Source organism: Ambystoma mexicanum, chromosome 3q (assembly GCF_040938575.1).
Source record: "Ambystoma mexicanum isolate Mex_15411 chromosome 3q, UKY_AmexF1_1, whole genome shotgun sequence".
NCBI lineage: Eukaryota > Metazoa > Chordata > Amphibia > Caudata > Ambystomatidae > Ambystoma > Ambystoma mexicanum.
In genome coordinates this window covers 206,618,891-206,636,790 of record NC_090926.1, presented here as the reverse complement: position 1 = coordinate 206,636,790, position 17,900 = coordinate 206,618,891, and the positions used below count along the sequence as shown (strand labels likewise).

Below are 17,900 nucleotides of genomic sequence, written 5' to 3'. Positions count from 1 at the left end.
ACAGTCAACTTTTCTCTGCCCCATTGAACACTACTTTGTCAATTATAACTTTCAATGTATTCACATTTCTAACTGAAAGCATACAACCCTTTCAAAAAAGTTATCTTTTTGATGATCTCAAATGCACAACCCTTATTTATGCACAATCGAGAATTTGGTTTGTAGTGTGCATTAAAAAGGACTATTTAATTACAATTCAAGTGATTGACATGTACTAACTATCAGGATAAGAACGACCATTTCAGTCTTTCAAACTCATGCTAAACCACTGTCGATGAGTGATAGTGCCTTTCACCGAAGCTATAAGGCTCCATGTCAGGATGGGTATGGTGGACAGGATTAGTTTGTTTCCTAGAATTCATTCTGCCATAGGACTTTTGGTTGTTTTATTTATAACTGGGGAAAGGCTTTAGCTCTCTGGAAGAGCTTGAAGATACATGTTGGAAGGGCAATGGTGTCAATGAGCTGCTGCATGAAGAACGAATGAGTCGCTGAAGGCGGCCATTTTGTAAAAGGGAACTGTAAGTTTGGTAGAGTTGTTAAATGTTGCTTCTAATAACTTGTGTAGTTCTCATTCCGCTTGGCATACGGTTTTCCTTGTCTGTGCTGCATTACATTGCGTTTGTCATTTTTGTCATCATTACGAATGTCTATGGATACCACTGTTCATGGAGTTGTAATGCAGACATGTTGGATTGGGAGCCTCATATATAAACCTTTATGACACTCCCAAAACATCATGGCCACTATTGCAATAGATCAGGCTGTGAAAGTGTAGAGGCAAAGACTTTTACAAACTCCCACTAGAACAAAAAATTCTAAGCCTGAACATTTACAAAGCCAGACCCATTAGCTTAGCCAACACTGGTTTTAGAAGAGAAACATACGTGCATCTATGTTGGTAAATATACATAGCAGGAACATAGCTAGAAAGCAACAGTGTGCTGTACAAGAAAGGCAGTGCAACGTAGTTGGGGGTTAAGGGGCGGGGGAGGATCATCTTGTCAGTCTAAGGTCCTCTTTGGTCAGTGAAGAGTTCCTTGGAAGAGCAGAGTCTTCAGAATGTCCCTGAATGACAGTAGGAGGAGTCAGCCTGGTGATATCAGAAAGGTTGCTCTGGAGCATAGGAGCAAAGCATGTGAAAGCTTGTTTTCTGGCTTTCTTGTAACGTTTGGATTAGAGTCTGGCATTATCTTTGCTCCTGGTCTTGCATTGACCTGAAATTGTGATCTTTCCAGCCAAATGGGAGGGCCTCTTGGACAGATCTTTGTAAAAGATGCAGGCGGTCTTGAAGATGATAGTTTTGGGGATAACCAGTGTAGTTCCTTGAGTGGGGTAAATTTCAGGAGGGTGGGGGGCACAGGTGTGGTTGGGTCACCTGCCAGGAAAGCATTGCCACTATCAAGATGGAAGAATGCCAGGGTCTGGATGACGGAGAAGGCTGATACCATGCCATTTGTTTCATCTTGTTGACATTTTATTTGAAGAGGGCCCAAATGATGGTGAAGCTGGTGGCATTTTCACTAGGGGAGTCTGTGTCAGACAATGTTGACCTTTGAGGCATTTGGTGGCACCCTCGAGGAGGATGAACTCTTGTTTTGGTAGGGTTGAATCTTATGTTGGAAGATTTTCAGTTGGTGAATGTCATAGATGCAGTTGACCTTCAGGTACAGCTGGGTGTCATCAGTATACTAGTGGACTTGGAAGTTGAATATGGCAAGAGTGCCCCTAGTGGTTCCATGAATAGATTGAAGATGACAGGGGAGAGGATGGCGCCTTGTAGGACTCTGCAGATCTCTAGATTGTTGGGCTCTCCAGGCGTCTATCTGGATGAACTGTCTGCTGGTGGGGTAGGAGTCAAACCAGTGAATGTCCTGAGCATCAAATCCCATGCCGGAGGACTGTGTTGAGTAGCACTTTGTGGTCAATTGCACCAAATGCAGCAGGGTGGTTGAGCACGACATGGAAGCATGGGTCACCTTTGTCCATGATGAGGAGTGCCTTGATGACCTGAATGATGGGGTCAGAAGCTACAATGATATTCTTGTAGTAGGCTCTTTTGGTCAATCTTTTCATATCGTTGCAGCATGACCGTCTTCTCAATGAATTTGACAATGAAGCATAAATGTGTGATGGAACAGTAGTTTGCTTAGTATCCCGGGTCAAGTGAAGTCTTCTTTAGTATGAGTGGTTCAAGAATACAGGCCTGGGCCATCACATTTCATAGTTTGCTTTTGATGTTTTGGAATCAATGGCACAGTTTTGATAGTTTATTTATAACGCGCTTAATACCCAGAGGTTTCTAAGCGCGGACCCGGGGGACGAACCAGTGTTGCTCAGTGTCCACGTTGCCGCTGAGCTATCCTCCCGAGACAATTCCAAAAGGCTATTGGGGCACTATAGTGAAATGCTATTATTAATGGGTATTCAAAACAGAGAATATGTGAATGGGCAGTCCCTGATAAGGTGTGAACAGAACACTTAAAACCGCTCTTGAGAGAGCAAACAGTTTCCCACTCGAGTGAGTGATGAAAGAGCATACCCAGATATCATTTTGGAACACAGATTTAAAATCTGTTGAGTGCCAAAACGGTCATCCTCCACCCAACACAACCCATGTTTCATTTGTTCCCTTCCTTTGCAATCGGAAATAGAGATTTAGAGAAAACAGCATCAGATGGCACGTCAGGCACGGGGATTAGTCTGCATTTTTGAGCAAGCTTGCAAATTCAGCATAGCGGCAGAGCATCCCGGGCCTTCAATCCTTTCGTTGCCTTGGTTCCCGGGTAGATTTCCTTCTTGCTGCAAAAGGCTGCACCATTCGCACCTCCCAATAACACATGTGCCCTGGCACCCATTGCATTCCCCGCCACAGGTGTAGTAGCAGCGGCAAGTAAATGAAAAACACAGAAACTGCATAGATCAGACATGCACCACAATGAAGGGGAGGTGAGGGGAGGGGCAGCTCACGATCGAGGAAACTAAATATTGACAGTTCAACAATCGCTTGAGGTCCAGAGTGCTGTCCTTCAAGCAGCGGAGCTTGGCTTCACCTCTGCGACACGTGGATGAGGCAACATCGTTCCATACACTGCGCCCATCATGCTTTCTCAGAAGAGGCCTTTATTTGGTAACCCGCTCAGTATGACCACTCACATTATGGCATGCAAGAGTGGTCACAAAGGAGATGAGGAGCGGTCACTGTATAATGCGCAGGAGTGTTTCTGTACTGACTGCAGGCACCTCTTGCATGGCATCGCCACCATTTTGTTTTTATAGCAGTTTCATCTTTTGGCAATTACAGTGTGGAAAGAGGTTTACTCAATAGCTGCATATTGCACGTAGGGTGGCTGTGATGGTTCTAATAAAGGACTGATGGGATTGGGCCATTTGAAATGAAATGCCTGTAGAACTGTTTAGGAAATGTGTAATGAGCCTATTCCATCGAGCCAGTCCTACAAAAACATTCTCCAGATATTCACTAAAAAATGGGCAAGACTGGTTTCACCTCCAGTGGTTCTATATAAACAGACATGGTACTTGAGGTTGGAGATGACCAGTTGGACCCCATGTCGTCCAACCAGAAGATGTGACGCTCACAGGGCAAAGACAAGCTTAACATGGCAAGAAAGGTGCTCTTATACATATAAGAGAGGTGCAATGGCACCTCGACTCCAATTGCAAACATCTGACTTGCAATGTCCAAGCCTTGCAGCAGAAATTTGCCCACAGCAGTGATTGGGGTGGGGCGTCCAACCATTTTTTAGTTTAAGGAGGGTGGCAGCAAGCCACCAGCCAGCTCTATAAACCTACACACGTGTGACCAATCAAAAAACATGGTATCTAGTCTAGGTAAACGCTTCTTGGGTTCAAGAATAGTCCGTCCACGTCAGGCTAAAGAGTCACATGAGAGATTCTGCCCAAGCTCAACAGGCCACCAGAAGGTCACAGACTAGCTGCAGATGTGGATGCCAGAGGGACAGGATTTTGCTAAAAACAAAATGTGTATTTTGCAAAATGATTTGCTCCCCATCAACAAAGAATGATTTGTTCCACAATTAAAATGAGTAACTGGGAACTGGCAGCAAAGCCAGGTCAAGTCCTACTTATGCCAATTTGGCATTACCTTTGGAATAATTGGAATACAAGTACCACTGGAGTAAAAGTACCACTGGAGTAAAAGTACCACTGGAGTAAAAGTACCACTGGAGTAAAAGTACCACTGGAGTAAAAGTACCACTGGAGTAAAAGTGCTCACATGAGCCTCCACCTCGGGCGCAGCAGTTTGTGTCCTAGCAGCAGCGTTCTCATGAATACTACGCTTTTGAAAACCAAGTGTGTGCCCAGTTGAGCAGCAGAATACTGAAGCAGGGGGCCAGGGGATCTGTTCCAGACGTGTTCAAGAATTTGGTGCACCATAATGGCCACATATAGAGCACTGGTCAGACCCTTCCGGAGGATAGAGGTGTACATTTGTGTTAAGCCAGCCCTATCAGGTTCTGAGGGGGGAGGGGTGCATGTTGACCTATGCACTAACCGGTAGGCTTTGGACAGGTCATTTCGTCAGAGCCATCTGCACAATCCTTCTCTGAAACACAGAAAACCAACCAAAGACAAGACAGTGGGCAACAGGTAAAAGACACGATTAACGTAAGGCAGCAGCTCCCAACCTCCTGATTGGGCGGGGGAACACCACAGTGCTTATGGCATGCAGAGCAACATGGAGGGAGATGGCCCTGGATGGAAAGGCTTGAATGCCAAATAGTGGCAGTGCAGTATACACCACACTCAGTACACAGTGGCATCCCTGAAAACGTACACCTGCAGAACACCAACTCTACAACCATTAATGAAGTTGGGGCCATGGCATGCAAATGAGGAGCACCGGGCAATTTTACTTTCTCTAATCAAGCTAAATTGTCCAACAAAAATGGCCAGCAATCAAGATTCACCCTTTTGCGCCCTTGCTCCTATTTGCATTGCCGATATTTGGCGAGACAGTGGCAGAATTGCGACACAAAAGGGGGAACACTGCTATTGTTTATGCCTAAAAAGAGAGACTTTGAAATATAAATTGCTATTTAACGTGAACGACAAAAAGGTACAAAGAAACAGAATGCCAAAAATGCACAATTATTTCAAATTAAATTTTGATTTTGCTAGCCCAAAACTACTGCTGGCAAGTAGAATTGATTTACTTAAAGAAGGGAATACAGAATACCCTGGCTGTGAAGCTCCGAAGCTCCCTCTTTCTCCCTTCCAGGGTGAAAGAGGCTTGGTTACAGGTCAGTATCAAGCAGCCATTGCAGCCACACAGATTCCCAAAATCTGCGTAAAGCTTGATCGGCAAGTGATATTGCCTCCCATGCCTGAACGCACTGCCCTTCAGTACCTCCTTGGCCCCTGCACATGCCAAGAGTGCACTGTGCATGGCTATTTGCTGGTTCTCATGGTCTGGATGTAAATGCACTATTCCCAGCAACACCCGTGGCGTTCCTGCTCTCTAATATTGCTATGGGGGGATACACTGAAAAGTACTTTTGAACCTTAAAGGAGGAACCAGTCTACACATTCCGAACATTGCAAGTGCATGCTAGCATCCGGATATGAATGCTGCTTGCAGTATATGTCTCAATAACCAAATATGGACCACTGAGTCTCTCCCTAGGCTACACGTTGCAGGGTTGTCCAACTCCAGGCCTCCAGGGCCGGATCTATGCCGGGTTTTCAGGATACCCCTCATTAATATTCATGAGTTAAATTTGCATGAAATTATAAAAGTATGCACATTGTTCCTGTGAATATTAATGAGGGATATGCTGAAAACCTGTCAAGATTGCAGCCCTCGAGGCCCGGAGTGGACAACCCAGTTCGCATGCTTTAAGCACCCCAGGCTTCTGCACCCAAATGTAGCCACTGAGAATTATAAGGTGGTTTCCCCAGTCCTTCATAAACATGAGTCCTCCTTCCTACAACCCTGCAATGGGGAGCATAAGACGTCCCATTCATGAGTACTCCCCCTTTACGTCGCAATACTTTCCACCCAGAGTGAAATCTCCCCTCATAGCCATGGATCGGGAGTTGGCAGGAAGGCATTGCTCAGCGTGGTCCTGCTAAGAATGGCCTACCATCTGCATGGCGAGCACCATGAACAGGGAGGGTAAGGGGGAGTCCAGGCCAAAACATGGGGGGGGGGGTGGAGTCCAGGCCAAAACAAGAGGACAGCAGGTTGCTCACCGCTGTTAAATGAAATAAGAGCACCAAACGCAGCAGGTTGGGAACTGCTGCCACAACAAAAACAACACAACAAGCAATGCTGCAGTACTTTCCAGAATGAGGCATCCACCCCACCCAACCCCATTACATCACAGCTGTATCCTTCTTAAATCCAAATGCTAAACACTTTGTTGCTAATTCCATTTGGTGCGAGACTTGACTAAGTGACTAGAAAACGCCAATGGAGGGTGGGTGAGCCTTTCAGCGGGCGAATCAAGTAGCCTCCCTTCAAGCTTTCCACAGATGCATGGAGGAAACAATGGGCCCCAACAGCCCCGTGTATCCTGGGAAGGGACCAGGGGGCGTTAGTCGTAAATGTTTCACAGATTAACATCTTCAAGTTCATACAAAGCCACATCAACAGGAAAAACCGCGATGCAATCCGAAAATAAGCAGAGAATGCAGAACGACTTGTATACATTGCTGAGAATCAGAGGAAGTATTGCAGCTTAAAACAGACACATGTAAATGCCATGGCAACGGCATCATTCACCAAACAGAGGTGTGTGTTGAAGGGCTGAAGAATCCAGAGGCAGAAAGCTGAAACACCAAGTGAAATCAGAAGCAGGAGGTCAGTAGCAAAGGGCGGGCAGCACACACACACACACACACACACACAGAGCTTTGCTCTCTTGAATTCTTAAATTGAGCACAAATCTTGTGATTGTTGTTAGATCAACAATTGCTTCTGATGTCTCATGATTTTAGGGACCAAGCGTCTCATATTTGCTTGTGCTCGTGAGCCAACTAGTTTGGGGAGACTGACTGAAAATGAAAAGCGAGGGTAAAACCTACAAACCAGAAGACCTGTTCCGGACACTTAGTGCTAACCCCACTGACACACCTGCACCAATGCTGCACCCAACACCCACATGAGGCTTCCACAGCACCCCTCACGGCTAAAAGCTAAACACTGAAATCCTACACACTATAAATACTGAAATCCTGCACACAGCGGCAGCTCGTCATAAATGCCCTATGCATTTCTCAACTGGCAGGCTATAAACCATGCGGTGGCATGCCGAAAAAGTAAGCGAATGTACAGGCATTTCCACCACCACCACACAAACGCCGGGCAGAGATCAATAGACCTATAGCATTGGAGCAGACTCTCCCACTGCAGCACAACCTGCGATCTACTTCAAAGCAATACATCAAATACACTGCACAAACAATGCACATTAGTAAAATACTCGAGCACATACCAACCCCCACACAACCCACATGCACACCAGATGCAATAAGAAGTCCACACAAGAAATAAGGGGGCTGACACCACGTGGGCTCAAAGAAAACCCGTGCCCAGGAGATGGGGGAGGTTGGAAGCCTAACACCTCCGTCGTCCTGGAAAGAATACCAATCCGGAAGCGATATCTCTTTCCAGATGCCAAAAAGCTCTTCTTCCCCACATATTCTAGCACTGGTTTAATTTACCCCAGTCCTAGAATATTTGGAGGAAAGCTAGAGAGAGGGGGAGGAGGAAGATTAGGAAAAAATGTTTTTAAAGTTATATATTGAAATAACATTATTGGACACGGTCTTACCCAGCCCATCTTTGCAAGCAGAAACCAACTAGTAAGACACTTGCCAACTGCCTTAACCCATAAAATGCTCCTGGACGTCACAGACGCCTTAACATGGTCGCCACTTATGGGAATTGGAAAAGGTCCAAACGCACCGTAGGAGGACTACCTGAAAATACGTAACGTAAACTGCCACACCATAAACCCATTTAACGCCACCAGACACACAAAGACGCCATCCGCATCCCTGGCTCCACTGCTGTGTGAGTGCTACACCAGTGGACCTGCAGGAGCTTTCACCACACCTGAACACTTGGTCTAGAGGTCAACAGTGGCCCAGCTTCTTAAAATGATTAAGAGTGGGTGAACATTTAAGTTAATAGTATTGGCTGTCTGCTCACCACTCAACCACGTTTGCTAGCAGCCCTTAAATCTTTCAACGTTTACAACAACTTGTATTTACAAAAATAAATGATCCAATCTCAGTGCACTACAATTTCTAACTGAAGCAGCACAAAGGGTCACACTTGTGAACTTCCAGAGGAGTGCGCTCACTCAGCGTCTGGCTGGGAAGCACATTCTTACACAGAACACTGTACTGAAGGTGCAAGGCCACAGGGTGATGTTCACCAAGACCAGCAAATGTGTGCTGGCATGTTTGTTCTCAGTGGCAACAAGGCAATACACATTGTCGGCTAGTTTATCCTTTTTTACCCAACAGGGACGGCTAATACTCTTTTCTCCACATCCTTGAGGAGTTCTGGAAGATATTAACTTATGAGATACAGGACTCTGCAAACTTGGGGGAAGGACTAAGTGTTATAGGAAATGAGCCTGCCCTTTCACAGTCTCTAAATCTTACTCAGGGGATCCCAAATCATTATCAGGCGGCATTGCACCAGTTAAGAGTTCTGCCGTTCCACCACACACACACACATCGATCCTAAATTTCCAGTATCTTTTTAAAAAAAATTTTAGGCAGGTTAAACCCCTAGCGCAGGGAAGAGGTAACCAAATCCCATATAGTGTGAGCAGCACCAATAAGAAAAAATCTGGCGCATTGCCAATCCCGGTCATTGAATCCAACTACAAGACTATCTTGCATCATCCTTTGAGAGACCAAGGCTGTTCCTCCCTCTACAACCCCCGAGTTCACTGTGTTCCAGTAAACCTCTGACAGAAAAGAGAAAGAACAGTGACAGAAAACAAAAGTCAGACCCAGGTGGCCCTCTTTGTAGACACTTACCATTGTCGCAGCGCCAGTTGATGTTGATGCACCTCCCATTGCTGCAGGTGAATTGGGTCAGAGGAAAACAGGTCGGATAGGCTAAGGGTGGAAAGAGGTCATAGGTCATTGACTAGATCACCGACTACAACAAACGATTCCATCTCAAAATTATGTTTCTAGGTACATTCCTCTGACATGGGCCTTCTAAATCTCAATCGTTACCTAAATGTAACATTACATGTGTTAACAGCAATAGAAATGCCGAAAGTAGTTGGCTGCCATTAAAATCTATCCCATTTCCTGCTAAAGCATTGTTATAATTTTGCATACATTTGTCATGATACAATGTGTAAATATAGATGCCAATATTAATATTCAGGAGATATATATATATATATATATATATACACACATATATCATAGTATATAGCAGTACCATCACTATAGTTAATGTTGCATGACCACTTTCAAAATTAAAACCAGGTTTTTCTTTCCTTTAAAGGTTGATCTTGTCCATTAAATTCCATTAAATTAGGCAAATAACTGACCACGCCAAATCTGATGATTTTGTTGATGTTTCAATGCAGAAACAAATGTTAACAAAATATGCGTTTTCCATTGGGTTGTCCACTTTGGATGGATTTTCCAAACTAACCCTAGGGGTGGATTTTGGGAGGCCAACCAATAATGGTGAACAGGAACGACACTAAAGTCTAGTCAAACTTAATCAAGGTAGGTAAATTCACTGAAAAAAAGCCTTCGTCAAGGTGCAGTTAAGCTGTGTCGCCTTAATCCAACAAAACCCTTGAAATTCAGATGATGTTGGAAGTCATGACAAGCTTAACTCGGCGCGTTCCCCTTGCGAAGCCCATGAGCAGATACATATTGTAAGAGAAGGGATTCACAATGACATACAAAATGGCATTATGGGGAACAAAGTATTATGGGGGACATCAACAGAAACGTGGCGAGGTAAACTGGTCTTAACTTCCAACATCCGCTGAATGTGAAGCGTTTTATTGAGTTATATCTGCACAACTTAACTGCACCTTAACTACGTTTTTTTCAGTGAATATATCTATATGCTCACACACAAATGCACAATTTGGAGGAGACAGAAAAGCATGTAATTTAATAGTGTAATACAGCCAAGTACTCAGGTGCATAAAGTTCAGTAGAAACACTTTGGAGCAACACTATTGTAATTCCCTAGCACTTAGTGTGTTGAGCCCCAAGATGGGTTGAGGCCTAGTGCCCTAAAGTCATCCTTTATACTTTTCAGGTAGGTTTACTATTTGATTGGACAATACCAGTAGTTGTGACTCAGTTAAGGACATTCCAGGAAAATAACTCAATCCCACTACTCTAGGCTAGGCCCAGGAGCGGATCCTTGACCAGATCACCAATATTAGTCAGAAAAGGCAGGATTTTACACCAATGTAACCGTACAGACGATGGTATAGAGCAAGGGGGAGGAGGGTGAACTGGTGTGTTTGCTTACACCCCCCCCCCTACTCGGATTTCTTCAGAAGCCACTGCTGAGATTCCAGAATACATTGGGGACACATTCCTTCTGTGCTTGGTCCAGTTGATGGAGGTGTGAGAAACCCGAGAGTATTCTCCCAAGTAGACCTCAGGAATCCCTTATTCAGGTGGCCAGGGAAGGGCTGGCGCTCGCAGACCCAAACCCTGGGGGTGGACGAGCACGGGAGGATCACCTGGGAAGGGGAACCCGGGGTTGTGCTCAGGGAAATACCCCAGGTGAGACGCAGTAATATATGAGAGGAGGAGATCAGAGACCCTTGTACGTTGTACCACATCTGTCTCCCTTCCTTCCTATAAATCCCTTGCCCAAATTCCACAACATCTCTGTATATAACAAATGCTCTAGGATCCCACCCCATTCCAGCCAGAAACTCTCCAAAACTCCCGGTTTTCCTGTTTCCTACCCAAATACTCCCAATCTTTCTTCTCTACGTCCCTCTGATTATCCTTTCCCGAACACCCAGTCTACTTTAACAAAAAACTACCGTTCCCACAATTACCCCTGTTCATTTCACGATAATCCCGGTCATTCCCATTTTGTTTCACAAAGCCTACTAATCTCATCTGTATGAGTGCATAAACCCCCCTATGAAGAGGGCTGTTATTCCATACAACACCTTTTCCCCATCCACGTAGGACACTCCGACACTAACTATCGCCCCCACACCCTTTTCCAACAGGAACACTTTCTTACCCCATGAAAGACAACAGACTAATACCAAAACGGTTTACCCGACATGTCCCAACCCAAGGTTCAAGCAAAGTCAGCCAATTGATCAGAATCACACTCACCCGACGCACTTTCCTTTCCCCACAGGAATAAAAGGTGGAGCACACTACGATCAAGGCAGACCGCATGCCAACTCAGCTATTCAAGTACGGCAGTTCAAAAGGAGGCGAAAGGTGGCGAGAACCGAAAGGGTGCCAAGGAGAGAAGCAACCTTGCCCTTTTCGACCCAAGCCCGCGAAGGCTCTGTGGAAGGAATCTTAAGACTGCAAACAATAGCCTGCATGTGTTGCAGCAGATGTCAACAGTACACGGGGCCCTCCTCCACTGATAACCAAGCCAGGGAGAGACGCCTGCAACCGTGGTCCCATCCTTGACTCCAGAGACAAGAAAGGCAAAGCGGCTCAACACAGCTGGTGAGTTGAGGGGGTGAACTGATAAGAAACCAAACTGTGTTGAACAAAAGTAGCAAACAGCTAATTGAGGAAGATGTTCATATGAGAGGGGGAAAAACCAGCTGCAGAGTGGTCCGGCACCATGTGGTTGCTCATTCGAGATACTCTGGTTGATCCCACGTTTGTTGCAACTATCGATACCAGAAGGCCCTAGGAGAGCCGTAAGAACAAGATCAAAGTGGTCATACAGGGGTCTAGCAAAATCCCTGTACATTCGAAAGTCTTTGACTGACAAATCATTGAGATTGCAAGGAAAGTGAATCCTGAATCTTAAGAAAGTAGAAGGAATTGAGAAGTTGGCAAGAGTGAATCCAACAGAAGGATGCCGATGAAAAGGGGTGAAGCCGTAAGTCCCAAATGAACAGTCTATTGACAAAGGTGAACACAACAGAGGGATGTCCACAGTGAACTATTTAAAAAGACATCTAACCCCGAAGGTCCTGATATCATTAGGAACATTTTGTGGATCTGAGCCCGGAAGAGTGGTATCCAGGGGTGAAAAGGCATCACCCAACGTAGTGCAGGCCAAGGGCACTTATGGCCTTGACAATAATGGGCGACAGCAGCAGTCCTTTAGAGTTTCTCCATAGGGTCTTCAGTCTTAAAGCTCTTGGTTCCAGTGGTCGAACTCTACAATGGCTTTAGACCTTTTATCCCAAATCAAAGCTGGGGCGGCACCAGCCGTCCAATGGTAAGGTTATGTACCAATCAAATAGGTAGAGGCTCTTTTAGCAGGTGCCTTAAATCTGCTCAGCAACAGACATCCCCTGGTTCGAAGGTGGATTGGGGCGAGGTAGCCCAAGACCAGGTTTGTTAGTTGGGGGCACAAAGCACTGACCTGGGGGGTGGGGAGCAAGACCTTGCTAAGGTTTATGACCAAATCTGGCCATTTGCAGTCCTATTGGGCTGCAACACTACCAATAGGCAGGATGGCACAACAACCAGGCATGCCACCATGAGTAACATCCATTCTAAGGATACAGTATTAAAAAAAGCCATTGAGTTTGAAGCACTGGTGCACGGTAGTGCACCTGAGGAGAATGGGGAACAGAAGTCAACTAAAAACACAAAAAAAGCACTGTCCCAGTAGCACTCAATTTAAGGTGAGTTGTAATACATGTAAACCAATGTAAACAGAAGTTTCACCAGTACTGGTACTTTTAGGGATTACTGAGTCAATTCCAAAATGAAAGAAGTAAAACAAGCGAGTGTGACTAAAAAGACCACATTCACCCGACAAACAACCCACAAATTTAAGTCCATAAAAGGTAAGCTTGGGGGATCATTGAAGCCGATGGAAGAACTGTTGCAAAAAGTGAACATTTCCACAACACTGTCAAAGAGAATAACATTTGAAAAAGTGTTCCTCCTTTGTTGAGTCCCACTAAACTATAACTAACATCACCATCGCTAACAAAATAAAGGACTACTGTTATGGAGCACAGGGATGAGTAGTGCTATAACGCATTCTTAGCCTCACACTACTGCTAAAACAGCAGTCATCACAATTAAAAGTGAAAAAAAAAGTCACAACCTGAAAGGTATACCTCCTTCGCCTTGTGGGGTAGTGCACGCTAAGGGCAGGCTATATCTTGAGAAGGGTTGTGAGCGAGTAACAGAAGCAATCCAAACAAATGGGAGTACAAATGGTCCAAAATAAAAAAAAGGTCCAATCAAGGACCGATAGATATACAAACAATAGAAGGCAAACAAACTAATCAGAAAACCTACCCATGCAAAAGATTAAAGAATGTAGACCTTTGAAAAGCCACACTGGATAGATGAGCAGGGCTGTTTAGGCAATACATTGTCAACAATGTCACTGTTCAAGGATATGTCTTTGAAGAACAAGGTAGACAAAGGTGGCATAAAAAAGGGACCATGGTCCCCAAAAGTAGACTAGGAAGATAGGGCCTCTTGACAGTACCTTTGGTTTCTTGCATCTGGGGGATAAGCCACATTGAGCCAGGCTTCTAGGAACTTACTGAGGTGGTGATTCAACGTTTGGTTGGTGAGTTGGTCTACTGGGTCCAACACACCGTGTTGTCTGAGCAGCAACGCCACATGGCACAAAACAGCTTGGGACAGGCAGGTGATGTCCAGGTCACTGTGGCTTTAGTGATTCAATTAAATAATCTTGACCCAGAGCTCTTCGACATCTGGGTTGCTGGGAGTCCCCATTCAAAGGACACAAGGGGAGTCCTTCAGTCCGCAAATATCACTACAGGAGGTTGGATGGCACCTACAGGAGTTCCTTCACCTCTAGTGTGCAGGGCCCTTGTTCCAGTGCAGCCAGAAATTAGTCTTTGGTCCAACAGCAGTCACCCCTACTGCTTCCTGGGAATGGGTAGGAAACAATGCTCTCCTTTACCTTGGATGCATTTTGTCTTCAACTTTATAACGGAGAACGTTGAAGTAGCCAGTACCCGCAACAGAGGTCCAGTGAACCCTTGTCCTTGCAAGAGTCCAGAGATAAAAATCAAAGAATGAGGTGGTATGCCTCTCCTTTTAAAGGCCAAATGCCATGGCAGATTGGTCAAAAGAAAGCCTGCCCAAGTGGTCCAACCCTGATTTTGACAAGTACCCTTTGCCATATGACATTAAACGCAGAGTATCTTGCCCGCAGAAACCAAGATGGTGAGAGCTTTCTTGCAGCCTGCCCATCCCTTCTGGCTACTCTAACTCCACACCTTTCCATTGCCTGCTGACTTCAAAGGAACTCCAGTGGTCAGCACCATGCTGCGATTGGCTTTATGTCAGTGCTGCCTTACAGGCCTCATTGGGATGTTCACGTGCCCTGGTGGCAGGTGTTACCCTTCCTGCAGGAGATCACAATCTTGGTGATTCGACACAGCCGCTGAGGAGACAGGCCACACACAAATCTAAATCAGTCCCGTCATAACTGGGCCCTGCTCACAGAACTGACACTAGTGTTACATGAAATTGCTGTGGCAGTATAATTGTATGCTCTTAGCAGTCACCATGCTTAGCATGCAACTACGCATAGCTTATATGTACATGTGTCACTAATCTAAGGCATACCCTTAAAACTTAGATTAGAGGGGCAGAATATTAAAAAGCTACCTCTGCCTGCAGGAACTTTGTTTTCCAGCAGGTGATCCTTGAACTTGCTCCGTGCCACTGTAGAGCTGCTGCTACATATGTCAGAAGGTTGGTTACAGCAAAGGCACATGTGTATTATACATCATCATGGAGCCTTGATGAGATGGGGGTCTGATTTGCAGACCTTACTTTCAGAAACCAAATGACCGCATTGTTAATACTGTCAGTAACCAAAGGGTGTCTCACCTACTAGTCCCCGGGGATCTCTCAGGTGGCCAGGTATTAGGGAGAATTCTCAGAAATGTGCCAATTCCTCTACTTTAGAGACCCCCCCCCCCGGACTTTTGCTGGACACTAGGACTTTTAATTTTTAACCTGGAGAGAGTGAGACCTCCCCCCCCACTCCCTCATGTATTTTACTGCGATTTAAAATCTGTGTTTCTTTTGGTTTTTGGAGTTTGACAAACTCCATAGGCATCTTTTTGCATTGTGTCACACAGCACCATCAGTGCAGTGGCACAGGGAAGTCTTTCAGATTTCCCAAGATTTAAACACCTTACTCTTAGATAACTACTGTTTCCAAGAGCAGTAAAGTGAAATTGACTTACTTACATTTGTAACTTTCTAAACCCTGCACAAATTATCTTACAATAGGGTGCTTAGTATCCCCTTTTGTCTAGTTTCTCATGTAACATTTTTATGTTACCCTTTATACAACTAATGGCTGGTGGCAGTGGCTTACTTTTTACTACCATTTTGTGTTTTTACCGTGAGCTGCGTTCGCAGCCACGTTAAGGCACCCACGGGTGCCCATTCCGTCAAAATGGCCTGGTCTTCTTTTTTAACCATTTCTTTGTGGAAAGGTCCTTCCTGAGTTTTACTCTACGCGCCAAACCATGTTTGGTCCCTTTGTTCATTTCGTCTTTGGAGGGATTCACAAGTGAAGCCCGCCCCTGGCTCCAGGGTGTCTGGCGGGGGCAGGAAGCGAGGGAGGTGCCCGAAACTCCCTGTACCTAGTCCTAGGAGACAGCAATGCACTGTTAGGTGATTGGCTGTCTGGCTGTCTGGCAAGTACAGCCACCCTGCTGTGTGATTGACAGCTAGGCTGGAATGAACGGGAGAAGCCTGCATAAAAAGGCGGGGCTTTTTCACTTCGAAGGCATAGTCGACCACTGGACGAAGGAATCTGAAGAAGAACTTGGAAGAGACGCCTGCTGCAACTCCTGGACCGTTGGTTTGCCCGGGGAAGCCCTGCTGCTGTGCTGAAACTCCGAATTCGCCTCGACTAGAGAAGCCCTGCAAGGACAACTTCTCCCCTTGAGTTGGTGGGACCAATCATTTCCAAAGTAAGCCACCTGGACGTCCTCTTGAAGCTGGTTGCATTTCCACTGCAGTTGCTGCTGGAACCGAACAAGCCAGAGAGGAACACCAGATCGTGTGTGTTGCTTTTAAGCTGGTCAAGAGCTCCAGGAAGATCCTCCGGACTCCCAGGAAGCAGGACTGACCGAGCCTGAGCTCCCTCAGAGTGCTGGATCCCAGATGCAAGGAGAGTCCATCTTGAAAGCCAGGAACCACGGTGGTGCTATTTGTGGTAGACGCGAGATGCTGAAATACTGAAGTGCCACTTGTTTGAAGATTGCCAGTTGTCGTCTGTGACCTTCCCATTGCAGAGCAGGAGGTCCAAGAAGTCCTCCCTCCTGTCCGCATGACTGATGCCCAGGAACAACAGGATCTGTAGAGCTGCACAGGAATCCCCTGCTACACTTTTCTTCAACCTAAAGGTACTGTACAGTATAAGAGAACGTACCTCTTGTTGGTAACCTTGCTTGTTCTCAGTTGAGACCTGCCTTGGCTGCTCCTGTAAAGTTGCTTGCATCTTCTACTACTCACAAGTCTAACAGCTTGTGGCCCTACATTTGATTCTACTTTTCTACAAAGAGTTCTAAAACATTGTGCAAGACTTTTACTTACCTGCAAGAAGTGCTTCAGTTCACCTTGACTTTTGCTAACTTAACATTGGCTGGCCTGGCTCCCTGAACGACTTCTCTCCTCTGCTTGTGTGTGGTTGCCTTCCTTAAAGGACAGGGTTAACTGACTCTGCATTGGGGGTTTAGAAAAAGCACTTATTTACTGTCTGAATACTTGTTTTATTCTGAAACCTCTTTATTTTGACACTCATCTCAGTAATGCTCTAAATACCACTGTGATATATTAATGTCCACAGTACCCTAGCATTTGAAGTCACCTGAGGGTGTAGGAAGTGTATGTGTGCCATCCCAAATGGGTATTCGCTGATTTAGAGAAACTAAGAGTGTGTATTTTATAGTGTATTTATGTGTTGCTCCCTTCTGAAGAAGGCTTATTTGAACTGACTGTTAAATTAATAATTGTTTAATCAAGAAACCTTAAGTATAGGTTCATTTGAATATGTGTCACTGAATCTCTGTGTAGCTGCCTTACTGCTCACATTGACCCCCTCTTGAGATAATCCTGGCTACTCGACCACACTACCAACCTGTGTAGTACAGACTTATACCAAATGTTGGGTCCCTATTGCCAGGAGGCTAAGGTTGTTTTAGTGCACCCAAAGGGTACTGCTCCAAATCTTACTTAACAGGGCACAGCCATCGCCTTTGGATCCAAACCCTGGGGGTGGACCATTGCTGGAGGATCACCTGGTAGAGGGGTCTTCAGGGAGGAGGGGGGGGTGGGTGTGAGGCGACTAATGATGAGACAGGGTATTTCCCCCTTTCCTGTACACATGACCCATCCTATTTTATAGGATTCTCTACTTTCCAAACTCCCCCAACCCTTTTCACACAAATACTGGGCAGAGGAAGAGGGCGACAGAGTAAAGAGGCTACACCATACATATCACATTGGACATGTCCCGCTAATCGGGTCAGGCAAAGTCAGGAACTTGACTTTAAGTGCATACATCTGATACCAATTAGCTCTCCTCAAACGGATAAAAGGCAGAGCATAGAAACACACTGAGCAAGGTGGAACAAGAGCAGAACATCCGGGGTGAAGGCGAACCTACTGTACCAGAACGAGGGACGAGAGCAAAGGGTAGAGAACTC

The 17,900-nt window shown here is 45.6% G+C and overlaps 1 protein-coding gene across 2 annotated transcripts in view; it reads right to left on the bottom strand.

Annotated features, from left to right (window-relative positions):
- Positions 1 to 17,900, bottom strand: part of LRP1 (LDL receptor related protein 1) — a 1,300,039-nt gene that overhangs the window by 708,962 nt on the left and 573,177 nt on the right. For both annotated transcript variants that reach the window (XM_069653565.1, XM_069653566.1), the window contains exon 19: positions 9,046 to 9,126. In XM_069653565.1, coding sequence (XP_069509666.1) covers positions 9,046 to 9,126 — 81 coding nt within the window. The remainder of the gene's footprint in view (positions 1 to 9,045; positions 9,127 to 17,900) is intronic.